The sequence below is a fragment of the Periophthalmus magnuspinnatus genome, chromosome 24, assembly GCF_009829125.3.
Source record: "Periophthalmus magnuspinnatus isolate fPerMag1 chromosome 24, fPerMag1.2.pri, whole genome shotgun sequence".
Classification (NCBI taxonomy): domain Eukaryota; kingdom Metazoa; phylum Chordata; class Actinopteri; order Gobiiformes; family Gobiidae; genus Periophthalmus; species Periophthalmus magnuspinnatus.
In genome coordinates this window covers 26,225,281-26,236,624 of record NC_047149.1, presented here as the reverse complement: position 1 = coordinate 26,236,624, position 11,344 = coordinate 26,225,281, and the positions used below count along the sequence as shown (strand labels likewise).

Here is an 11,344-nt window from a genome sequence, read left to right as displayed (position 1 = left end):
TAGGCCTTTACACAATAAGTCCTGCTCATTTTCCCTTCTGTCAAACTGCTTTGTGGACCTTTTAAATGGGAAAGATCAATCTTGAAAGTACACATGGGAAATTGATGGGGGCATAGTGACACCTGGTGGATGGAAGTACGAACTGCAAGGTGAAGTTTAGTCTCATAATTGTGCGTTTTATTATAAACTACACATTTTGTTTTGGTTCATGAAAAAAAAAAATCGACGTGGCATAATTATTAAAGGAAATATAAATAAAAGTGGGTATTTTAGAAACATTTTGGACCTTTTTAGCTTTAGCTGAAATAGAATAGTCAAACTAGCATACATACGGTTTTCTAGGGGCTCATTAAAGTTGCAAAAAAGTGGAATTAAATTAAATATTAATATGTTTTATCATGTTTGAACAGCTATAGCTAATAACGTTTTCAGTTTTAGCTTAAATTACAAAAAGTTTTAATAATTTGTTATGTTGGCGCGTTTTTGAACAGCTATGCCTAGTAAAAACATTTTTTTTATGATTTAATATTTTATGGACGAATTCAAGTCACAAAACGTAGAATTAAAGTATACATTTATTTTATTTTAAAATAAATGAGACACTACTACTCCCCGTGAGGGTCAAAGTTCAGATATTCGCTTTTCAAAATGGCGGCTGAACCAGCGCAAGAATGGAGCGATGAGCAGCTCAAAAGTGATGATTTGCCCAAAAAAGACATTATAAAGTTTCTCCAGGATAATGCTGCTCAATCGGTATGTTTCAGAGCAGAGATTGGGCTTTGAGTGTGTTTAAATCGATGTGTGTTTTAGCGTAAATATCCCCGTAAAGCTTTAAAACGTTGGGTAATATATGGTGCAGTGCTAGTGTGTTTACCATAGACTGTATGTACACATATGGATGAATGAATGAACAATCTCCCTTTGCTTTAATAAATCAGCCAAAACTCATAAACTATTGGATGTTCCCCGTCAGTATTATTCCATATAAGACTTTCAGTTTGTATATTTCACGTTGGTATAGTGTTTTAAGTTATGGACAGGGACATAATGCAGGTTTGCCCATACTGTCTCATCTTTGTCATTAAGTTTATGTTTTCATATTTACTAAATCATTAGATTACTTTGACAATGTGATAATGTGTGCTAAAATATGTCCAGTTGTTGTAAAATCCTGTGAAACTTAATGGGAAAAGTTTAGGAATAATAATAAATTGGAAGTTTGAAAAATACTGCGAGTTAAACAGAAGGAGGTTGGCTTGCCCCGATTAAAGATATTTCATAAACATTCTTTACTAATTACTTGATCTAACCAGTGTTTTTCTTTATTACAGTTTCTTAATGAACACAAGTTGCTGGGAAATATCAAGAACGTTGCTAAAACTGCCAAGAAAGAACATCTGATTGATGCCTACAACCAGCTGTTTCAGAGCAAAGTAAGTGTTCAAAGTATTTCTGCATTCATTCGTTAAGACTTGGGCTGCACTTAAAGGCAAAATGATAATACTCACTATTTTATTTAAGGTCTCTAAACACAGTAATTATATTGTTTAAGTCCTAATAAATTTACATTTGGCAAGTTCCCTCTCTTTTGACTCACCCATTTTAAAGGAATTGATGCACAAAGTTCTCATAACTCTAATTATTCTCTAAAAGTCTAATTTTAGTCTTAAAAACTCAGAGATGAGATACATCAGGCCTGTGTGACCTGCTCTGGCTCCTGTTTCATATTGGGTCAATTCAAAGTGTTCGGGATTGTGTTTAAATGTCTTCACTCTGTGGGTCCTCTTTATTTGAGGGACTTAGAGCAGCCCTGTACTCCACCCAGAAAAACCAGAGGAGACAGAGCCTTTTCTGTGGCAGCGCTCAGAATATGGAACATGGATATGTCGGTGGTTTGTTGTTGTCTTATTCTGTATGTTTGTTTTGTGTTGACTTTTATGTGAAGGCTTTGGTCAGCCCATGTAATCTTAAATGTGATATCGAAATAAACTTGAATTGATCTGCCTTGTGGACTTGAACCAATCAGTAATTTAGGTTTAGTTGAATTTGCAGGATTGAAAACGTCAAACTCAAATCAAAATAATCACAGAAATGACAATATTCAACAAAAATACTGAATATACAGATAGATCTAATGGTAATAGACAGTTGAAGTTACATTAAAAACATCACAAAAGTTATTCAAGACTCAGATTCCACTTCTCTTTTGGCTGTTCCATGTTTTTCTCATATAACACAGCTGTATTATTAAGACCTAAAAGTGAACATAACCTGTTTTTGCAGAAATTTAAAGGCACAGATCCAGTCGAGGAGGCCACGGAACAAGTCAAAGCCGTAAAACTTGAGGAAAAGCCGAAAGAAATCAAAACAGAAGTGGTGGACGAGGTATGAATCCGTAATGTTGAACTTGCATTTAAACCCTGCCCCCCTCTGCGATCGGAATATGAATGTTTAATGTCTCATGCATGAAATTCCTCATTCCAGGGCCCTCCGAAGTTCACCAAGTCCACTTTAAAGAAAGGAGACAAGACCAACTTTCCAAAGAAGGGTGACACAGTGAGCTGCTGGTACACGGGGACTCTGGAGGACGGGACTGTGTTTGACACCAATGTTCCTGCAGGTATGAAACCTATGACACCAGACCTCACCTCAATGAGCTTTTTACGGGGGAAATAATAGAGCTGTGTGCCATGCGTTTTAACTAGGGACGTGTGGAGGTAGCAGTGTGGTTGTTAATGTCTTCTGTGTAATTCCTCAGTCGTCCAGGTCTGATCCATCACAAAAGAAAAATAAAATCTGTCAACTGGACAAAACGTCGCAGGAGTGAAGACATTTGGCGGCTCATTCAAGCTGCTTCTTCAATTTTGATCAAACAGTGGGGCAAAAAAGTATTTATTCAGCCACCAATTGTGTAAGTTTTCCCACTTAAAAAGATGAGAGAGACGTGTAATTTTCATCATAGGTTCACTTCAGCTAAGAGACAGAATGAGAAAAAAAACCTGCAGAAAATCACATTGTCTGATTTTTAAAGAAATTATTTGCAAATTATGGTGGAAAATAAGTATTTGGAAATCGAGGGAGATTATCAGTGGTCTTGTATGTCTTCTATTTTCTAATAATTACTCCCACAGTTGATTTCTTCACACCAGCTCTTACCAATTGCAGATTGAGTGTTCGGGGCCTGGTCTACAGTTTTGTTTGTGGTTCCTTTGCTCTTTGGTCTTGGCCATAGTGGAGTTTGGAGTCTGACTGTTTGAGGTTGTGGACAGGCGTCTTTTATACTGATAACGAGTTCAAACAGGTGCCATTAATACAGGTAACGAGTGGAGGACAGAGGAGCTGGCTAAGGAGTGATGCGTCTTTGATTTAAACATATGCCCTGCTCTAGTGTTTCCTGCTGTGCCTCCCTGGTTACTGGTGTCCCCGGTTGTTGATTGGTGCCTTCTTGACCTGAAGAGGGAGACAAAAGGGAAAGTTGATCTTGTTGCAGCATTTCACTTTCACATCCAGGAGTGGTACAATAGCTTTACCCAAATATTCACTGATGGAACAAAAAACCCAGATACAGATGTGACAGGCTTTGGAGTAGCTGTCCCTTCCAAAAACATTGGGATTAACAGGCGGACCTCAGATGCCCTGGGAGTTTACACTGTGGAGATGGTTGCTGTGTTGGTGGCACTAAAGTAGGTAGAGATGGCGAAGGTGAAACAGGTGCTACTGTGCTCTGACTCCTCTTCAGTTCTTTCTAGTATTCAGTTTCTTCAGTCAAACACTAGACCAGACATATTGTTTGATATATTGACGTGTATAACCAGACTTAATCACTGTGAATGTCTTGTTAAGTTTTTATGGGTGCCAGCTCGTGTAAGTATTGGAGGAAATGAAAAAGTAGATAAACTGGCTAAAGGATCCCTAAACAAAATGAGTATTGAGATGACTGTCAAGAGCAGCAAATCGGAGACAAAGAGTCTGATCTGGAGACGGATCACTAAAGAGTGGCAGAGGCTTTGGGCAGACATCTGTATCAAATTAAAAAAGAGGTGACAGGGCTCAGTGTGCAGGGGGGTGCAGGAGGGATGAAATGGTGATCAGAAGACTGAGGCTGGGACATTGTGCGCTTAACGGGACATTACACATGATAGGGAAGCACGAGACTGGGCTGTGTGAGGTGTGTCAAGAAGAGGAAGAGACAGTGGAGCATGTATTTTTAAGGTGTAGGGGCTACAATGTAGAACGGGAATCACTGAAGGAGAGTCTGGGAAAACAGGGACATCAAGCATTTTCACTGAGGAGTGTTCTGAGCTGTGGTAGTAAGGGCCAACTAGGAGCAGTGGTAGCCTTTTTAAAGGAGACCGGTGTTTATTATAGGATCTTGAAATAGATTATATTAATTTATTTTATATTATTTTACTTCATTTTATTTTATTTTATTTTATTTACTTTCGCATCAGCTTGTGAGCCTATTCTGTCCCATACTCCGGAACAGTAGGTGGCGGTAATGCTCCTATACAATGGTTGCCAACCGCCGTAAAACAACAAAAAGAAGAAGAAGAAAAAGAAGAGGACAGAGGAGCCTCTTAAAGAAGAAGTTACAGGTCTGTGAGAGACACAAATACTTATTTTACTGAAGTATTTACCAATTAATTCATAAAAAATCCTATAACGTGATTTCCTGGATTCTTTCCCTCCATTCTGTCTCTCATAGTTGAAGGGAAATTTGATTAAAACTACAGGCCTCTCTCATCTTTTTAAGTGGGAGAACTTGCACAACTGGAGGCTGAATAAATACTTTTTTGCCCCACTGTATATAAGGCAGTGTCCAGCAGTAATCTGACCAGAACTGAAGAAGCAGCTTGGATGAGCAGTGAAAGTGTTTGTGCAGTTTCTTTTGCGCTTGATTAAAGATGCACTATTCTGATATCAACCGATACCAGAACAGAGACTGGAAACAGCATTTATTTACTCAAAACTAAACTAAAATAAGACAGAACTGATCCGAATGTGTTATGTCACGTTAATTATCTCTTAAGTAACTGTGATGTAAACGTATCATGTTGTGAAGAAATTATCTGTATTATTATCTGTTTATTATATTGTCTGTCAGACCCAGATCAGACTTAAAATGAGTGAGTCTTGTGAAGTCTTTGTCATGTGTAAAAGTTCATTATCTCATGGGTGGGAGACAAATTCACACTGTTTTGATATTTATGTAGCTTTGTAGTTCTGGTGTAAATACTCAAGAGACTCGGGGAGACTTTGGGACGCCGTATCTGCTGTAACAAAGAATAAACCTTTTTGTATTTCATAACTCACCAGGCTTCACAAATGGATTATTATTATGCCAGAGTTATAGTCATTTTCCACAGCCTAACTACTGAACAGCTGTGTACATAAAAATTAATAGAACTGGTGTAGTATTGAGCATCTCTTAGTTTATTCTTTAGAAAGTCTGATGCCTCCTAATGTAATGAACGCACCTGAGGAAGTTTACAGACACTTAGACGTTTTAGATGTTGTGATTTAACAGAAGTGCCTTAATGTTATTGCATTTTTATTTAGTTGTTTCTCATCCAACTTTTGTCAGTTTTGGGCAAACATAAAAATAGATTCACACATCTTTGTTTTGCTTTTTTCACAGGAGCTAAAAAGAAAAAACAGGCGAAACCCCTGAGCTTCAAAGTTGGAATGGGCAAAGTCATCAGAGGAGTGAGTCTTTTATTTCACCAGTGTCATTCCCAGTGTCGTTGATCAAGTTTCCCACACATCCTGGAAATTCTGGAAACCTGGAAAATAAGTAGCCCTTTTTGCAGACATGGAAAACATATAGAAAATAAGAAAAACTTGGAAAATGTGTGTATTGTTGAATAATTCTCCACAAATGCCACCTGTTAGAGCAGTTGGCTTTTTTAAAAAACCTCTGAAATCCACCAAAAAGCAGGAAATTACGCAAAATTACACAAAATTTCTTGGGGGGCAGGACCCAGAAACCCTCCCTCCTCATCTCTTTTATCTTACCTGCTCGGTGGGACTTTGGTGTCACATATAGATGCTGATTATTTCCCAGTGTTAAAACTACGACACTACTTCATAATCAAAGTACCATTCACATGTAGATAATGAGTCATCAACACTTACAATGGTTGTTTATTCTGAGCCGGTACAATGAGCTCTCATGTGTTCTGTCTAATTTGAGTTCCACCAGAAAATACGTTTGGGCATCTGCCTAACAAAACATAGTGTGTATAATTTATTTGCAATACAGAACTGAAGGATGATCAGACCTGGACGACTGAGGGATTACACAGACATTACAGTGGTCCCTCGTGGGTTTTGTTCTAAAATTAACCCACAATAGACAAAATCTGTGAAGTATCAGCTTTATTTTTTACATTATTCTGTATGTTTTTGTCTGTAAAACCCCTCACCACACACTTTATACACTTTTCTCACACAGGCGTTAACATTTTCTCACATTTCTCTCTCGTTTAAACTCTCTCAAAGTTCAAACCTTCGTAGGCGTCTTTGTCGGTGCAGAACGTTTCATCGACATTGTGGGTTTTGTCGGGGAGAAAACAAATTGCAAACGTACAGCACTTCAGAGTCACACTGAGATCCAACGTTTATGTAAATTTGTCTGAACACATTCTGTACTGGACAGGAGACACGGCATGGAGGAGACTGATGGACAATGGTCTACAGTCCAACAGCCAATCAGGACGCACGACACAATGGTCTACAGTCCAACAGCCAATCAGGACGCACAACACGATGGGGGGGATCTGTTTTTAGACACTGATAACAAAACTAAGAACGTCCTGGAAAACGTGTCAAACAGTGAGGGACCCTGATGATTCATGTGTAACTGTTTTGTCCTGACAGTGGGATGAGGCTCTCTTAACCATGAGCAAAGGTGAACAGGCTCGAGTGGAGATCGAACCGGAGTGGGCCTACGGGAAAAAGGGAGTGCCTGATTCCAAGTATCCTTTACCTCTCAAACTCATCCAAATGTGCAAAAAATATGGATTCAATTAGAAAGTCGGCAATAGCATTCTTATAAACTAAACTACACAAGGTTTTCAAATTTAAACTACACAAATTGAACCGACAGATATTTACAGAACTGATACTTGTTCCAGTAACTTCTGTGTATTATTTACTCACTCCCTACTCGGTGAAGTGTCTTGCCAAAAGACACAGCAACAGTTTGTGTCTGACCTGGATGAACGCTCGTCACTTCGACTGCTGAGGGGATGAAATGAAAAGATTTGGCTTATAATTATTTTGTTTTGCCATTAGCCTTTAGCCTTTAGCCTTTATCCATTAGCCTTTATCCTTTAGCCTTTATCCTTTAGCCTTTATCCATTAGCCTTTAGCCTTTATCCATTAGCCTTTATCTATTAGCCTTTATCCATTAGCCTTTAGCCTTTATCCATTAGCCTTTATCCTTTATCTATTAGCCTTTATCTATTAGCCTTTATCCATTAGCCTTTAGCCTTTATCCATTAGCCTTTATCTATTAGCCTTTATCCATTAGCCTTTAGCCTTTATCCTTTAGCCTTTATCCTTTAGCCTTTATCCTTTAGCCTTTATCCATTAGCCTTTAGCCTTTATCCATTAGCCTTTATCTATTAGCCTTTATCCATTAGCCTTTAGCCTTTATCCATTAGCCTTTATCCTTTATCTATTAGCCTTTATCCTTTAGCCTTTATCCATTAGCCTTTATCCTTTAGCCTTTAGCCTTTATCTATTAGCCTTTATCCATTAGCCTTTATCCTTCAGCCTTTATCTATTAGCCTTTATCCTTTAGCGTTTAGCCTTTATCCATTAGCCTTTATCTATTAGCCTTTATCCATTAGCCTTTAGCCTTTATCCATTAGCCTTTATCCATTAGCCTTTAGCCTTTATCTATTAGCCATTAGCCTTTAGCCTTTATCCATTAGCCTTTATCCATTAGCCTTTAGCCTTCATCCATTAGCCTTTAGCCATTAGCCTTTAGCCTTTATCCATTAGCCTTTATCCTTTAGCCTTTAGCCTTTATCTATTAGCCTTTATCCTTTAGCGTTTAGCCTTTATCCATTAGCCTTTATCTATTAGCCTTTATCCATTAGCCTTTAGCCTTTATCCATTAGCCTTTATCCATTAGCCTTTAGCCTTTATCTATTAGCCATTAGCCTTTAGCCTTTATCCATTAGCCTTTATCCATTAGCCTTTAGCCTTCATCCATTAGCCTTTAGCCATTAGCCTTTAGCCTTTATCCATTAGCCTTTAGCCTTTAGCATACATGTACTGTCACTTTGTTCCTTTGAGTCTTTCTTGTCCTTAACATTTTTCCCAGAATTCCGCCAAACGCCAAGCTCATTTTTGAGATCGAGCTCGTGGCTGTGGACTGATCTGCCTCGTTTGCCTTTTGTCGATCAAATGCACAGAACGACCTTTACTTTCAGTTCGCAAGGTCCCATTTGTTTTGTCAAACGTTACGGCAAAACAAGAATGTCTGTACACATTTTTTGCATGTGAGAAAATAAACCTGTATAAAGTCTAAACGCCGCGTCGTCTTGTCTTATATCGACTCTGAGGCTTTAACAGCAAAAGAGCGACATTGGCCCGTTTCAAACCGAACGAAAGTCAGAAAGAGACGAAGGGAAATCAGTTAAAAAGAAGTAAATCAACTGTTTGTAGCTATTAACACATTATAAAGAATATGTAACATTGGTATTTACGAACTTAGTGGATTTATTTCAAGTATTTTTAGGGAGCCTGGGGGTTTTAAGCAAATTATATGTGATTTCCTGCATTTTATGTGTAATATTTACTCTACAAAATGATTATTCTTTCAGATTTTATGAGTCTTACCAGATGAATAGTAGAAAAAAATTTATAGAATAAATTACTTAAGAGCTTTTTAAGTACCACTTGAAGGAGCTTTCGTGCCACAGTTTGAGAAACACTGCTGTAGTTCCATCTGGGTGCGTTTCTTTTCTTTGTGCATTTCTGAAATCAAACTATTAAAAGGCCCATGTTACACTGTTTCCTCATCGCAAATATATCTGGAGTTGTGTTTTGTTTTATTCACACATGTTTAACACACAAATCCCACATATTTTGCCGAGAGTTCTTCTCTCAAATAGAAAACACTCTGTTCCACCTTGTGATGTCATCATGTGGTGATACAGGAAGTGCTCCACTGTGTTTTTAAACTCCACACACCTTCATTTCTAGAATCACTTGGATCATTTCAGCTTCTGGCCAATCTCTGCTGAACTAAAGGTAAAGTGATGGTTTAAAATTAAATAGTTTAACTTAAACTATCACTTTATGTGGAAAAGGAAAAGTCCTGGAAAATGTCCCAGGTAAATCATGGGAAAGTCCTGGAAAATGTCCTGGAAAAGTCACGCGAAAAGTCCTGCAAAATTTGTGGGAAAAGTTGTGGGAAAGGTTCTTGGTAAGTTGTAGAAAAAGTCCTGGGGAAATTATTGATAAAAGGTCTGGAAAATTTGTAGGAAAGGTCCAGGAAAAGTATTTGAACAGTTGTGGGAAAATTTGTAGGAAGAGTCCTGAAAAAATCACGGGTAAGGCCTAGGAAAAGTTGAGGGAAAATTCCTGGAAAGGTCCTGGGACAATACACAGTAAAGGTTCTGGAAAAACTTGAGGGACATGTCCTTGAAAAGTTGCGTCGTCGTACTATCAAGTGATACTTTTACAAAAACACGACAAAAAAACACACAACGTAAAAACAACATAAAAACACAAAATGTAAAAAACTGTAAAAACACAAAATATGTCAATTTTTTACATTGTGTGTTTTCATGAATTTTCTACGTTAAAAAAAAGTCGTGGGAAAAAGTCATGGAAATGTCCTAGAAAAAATGTTAAGAAAAGTCCAGGAAAATTATTGAAAAAAGTCCTGAAAAATTGGTAGGAAAGGTCCTGGAAAGGTCCTTGAACAGTTGTGGGAAAAGTCCTTGGAAAAAACAACATAAAAAACAATGTACAAAGTATAGTACAAAACAACATAACACACAACGTAAAAGACAACGCAATAAAACTACATAAAAACACAACATTTTTTAAAAATGTAAAAAAAACTGTACAAAACAACGTATAAAACTTTGTAAAAAAACAACGTACAGAACTGAAGTGCCATCTACGTACATTTCTTTGGCAAACTGAAATTGAGTTATTAAAAGGCCCATGTTACACTATTTTCTGAACTCTGCTCTAATGTTGTTTCCTCATCGCAAATAGACCTGGAGGTGTGTTTTGTTTCATTCACAAATGTTTAACACACAAATCCCACATATTTTGCAGAGTTCCTCAAACAGAAAACACTCTGTTCCACCTTATGATGAAAATTGGTGGAAAAAGTCTATGAAAATTGAAAATGTGCGGGAAAAAATCTTGAAATTTCGAGGGAAAAATCCTTGAAAATTTCCGAGAATAAATTGTGAAGATTCGCGAGAACAAATTGTGAAAATTCGAGGGGAAAATCCTTGAAAATTAGTGGGGAAAATCCTGAAAATGTGAGGCGAAAATCCGTGAAAATTTGCGAGAAAAAATCTTGAAATTTCGAGGGAAAAATCCTTGAAAATTTCCGAGAATAGATCGTGAAAATTCGCGAGAACAAACCGTGAAAATTCGAGGGAAAAATCCTTGAAAATTTGCGGGGAAAAATCCTGAAAATTCGAGGGAAAAATCCTTGAAAATTTGTGAGAATAAATCGTGAAAATTCGCGAGAACAAACCGTGAAAATTCGAGGGGAAAATCCTTGAAAATTTGCGGGGGAAAATCCTGAAAATTCGAGGCGAAAATCCTTGAAAATGTGCAGGGAGAAATCTTGAAAAGTCGAGGGAAAAATCCTTGAAAATTTGCGAGAATAAATCCTGAAAATTCGAGGGAAAAATCCTTTAAAATTTGAGAAGAAAAATCGTGAAAATTTGAGGGAAAAATCCTTGAAAATTTCCGAGAATAAATCGTGAAAATTCGCGAGAACAAACCGTGAAAATTCGAGGGAAAAATCCTTGAAAATTTGCGGGAAAAAATCCTGAAAATTCGAGGGAAAAATCCTTGAAAATTTGCGAGAATAAATCGTGAAAATTCGCGAGTACAAACTGTGAAAATTTGAGGGGAAAATTCGAGGGGAAAATCCTTGAAAATTTGCGGGGGAAAATCTTAAAAAATTCGAGGAGAAAATCCTTGAAAAATTGCAAGAAAAAATTTAGAAATTTCGATGGAAAAATCCTTAAAAATTTGCAAGAATAAATCGTGAAGATTCGCGAGAACAAACCGTGAAAATTCGAGGGAAAAATCCTTTAAAATTTGCGGGGAAAAATCCTGAAAATTCGAG

At 37.4% G+C, this 11,344-nt stretch overlaps 1 protein-coding gene across 1 annotated transcript; it reads left to right on the top strand.

Moving 5' to 3' along the window:
- Positions 1–632: 632 nt before the first annotated feature.
- fkbp3 (FKBP prolyl isomerase 3) lies at positions 633–8,536 on the top strand. Its single transcript, XM_033991165.2, has 7 exons — positions 633–753; positions 1,332–1,433; positions 2,284–2,385; positions 2,485–2,620; positions 5,639–5,706; positions 6,880–6,977; positions 8,336–8,536. The coding sequence occupies exons 1-7, from the start codon at positions 649–651 to the stop codon at positions 8,388–8,390; spliced, it is 666 nt and encodes a 221-aa protein (XP_033847056.1). The 5' UTR covers positions 633–648; the 3' UTR covers positions 8,391–8,536.
- Positions 8,537–11,344: the final 2,808 nt, after the last annotated feature.

What these genes read in the sequence shown, in the direction of transcription:
- fkbp3 (XM_033991165.2), top strand. Translation starts at nt 649, where the DNA reads ATGGCGGCTGAACCAGCGCAAGAATGGAGCGATGAGCAGCTCAAAAGT. An exon ending in TGACACCAATGTTCCTGCAG is followed by an intron (nt 2,621 to 5,638) that starts GTATGAAACCTA and finishes CTTTTTTCACAG; the next exon opens with GAGCTAAAAAGAAAAAACAG. An exon ending in TGGGCAAAGTCATCAGAGGA is followed by an intron (nt 5,707 to 6,879) that starts GTGAGTCTTTTA and finishes TTGTCCTGACAG; the next exon opens with TGGGATGAGGCTCTCTTAAC.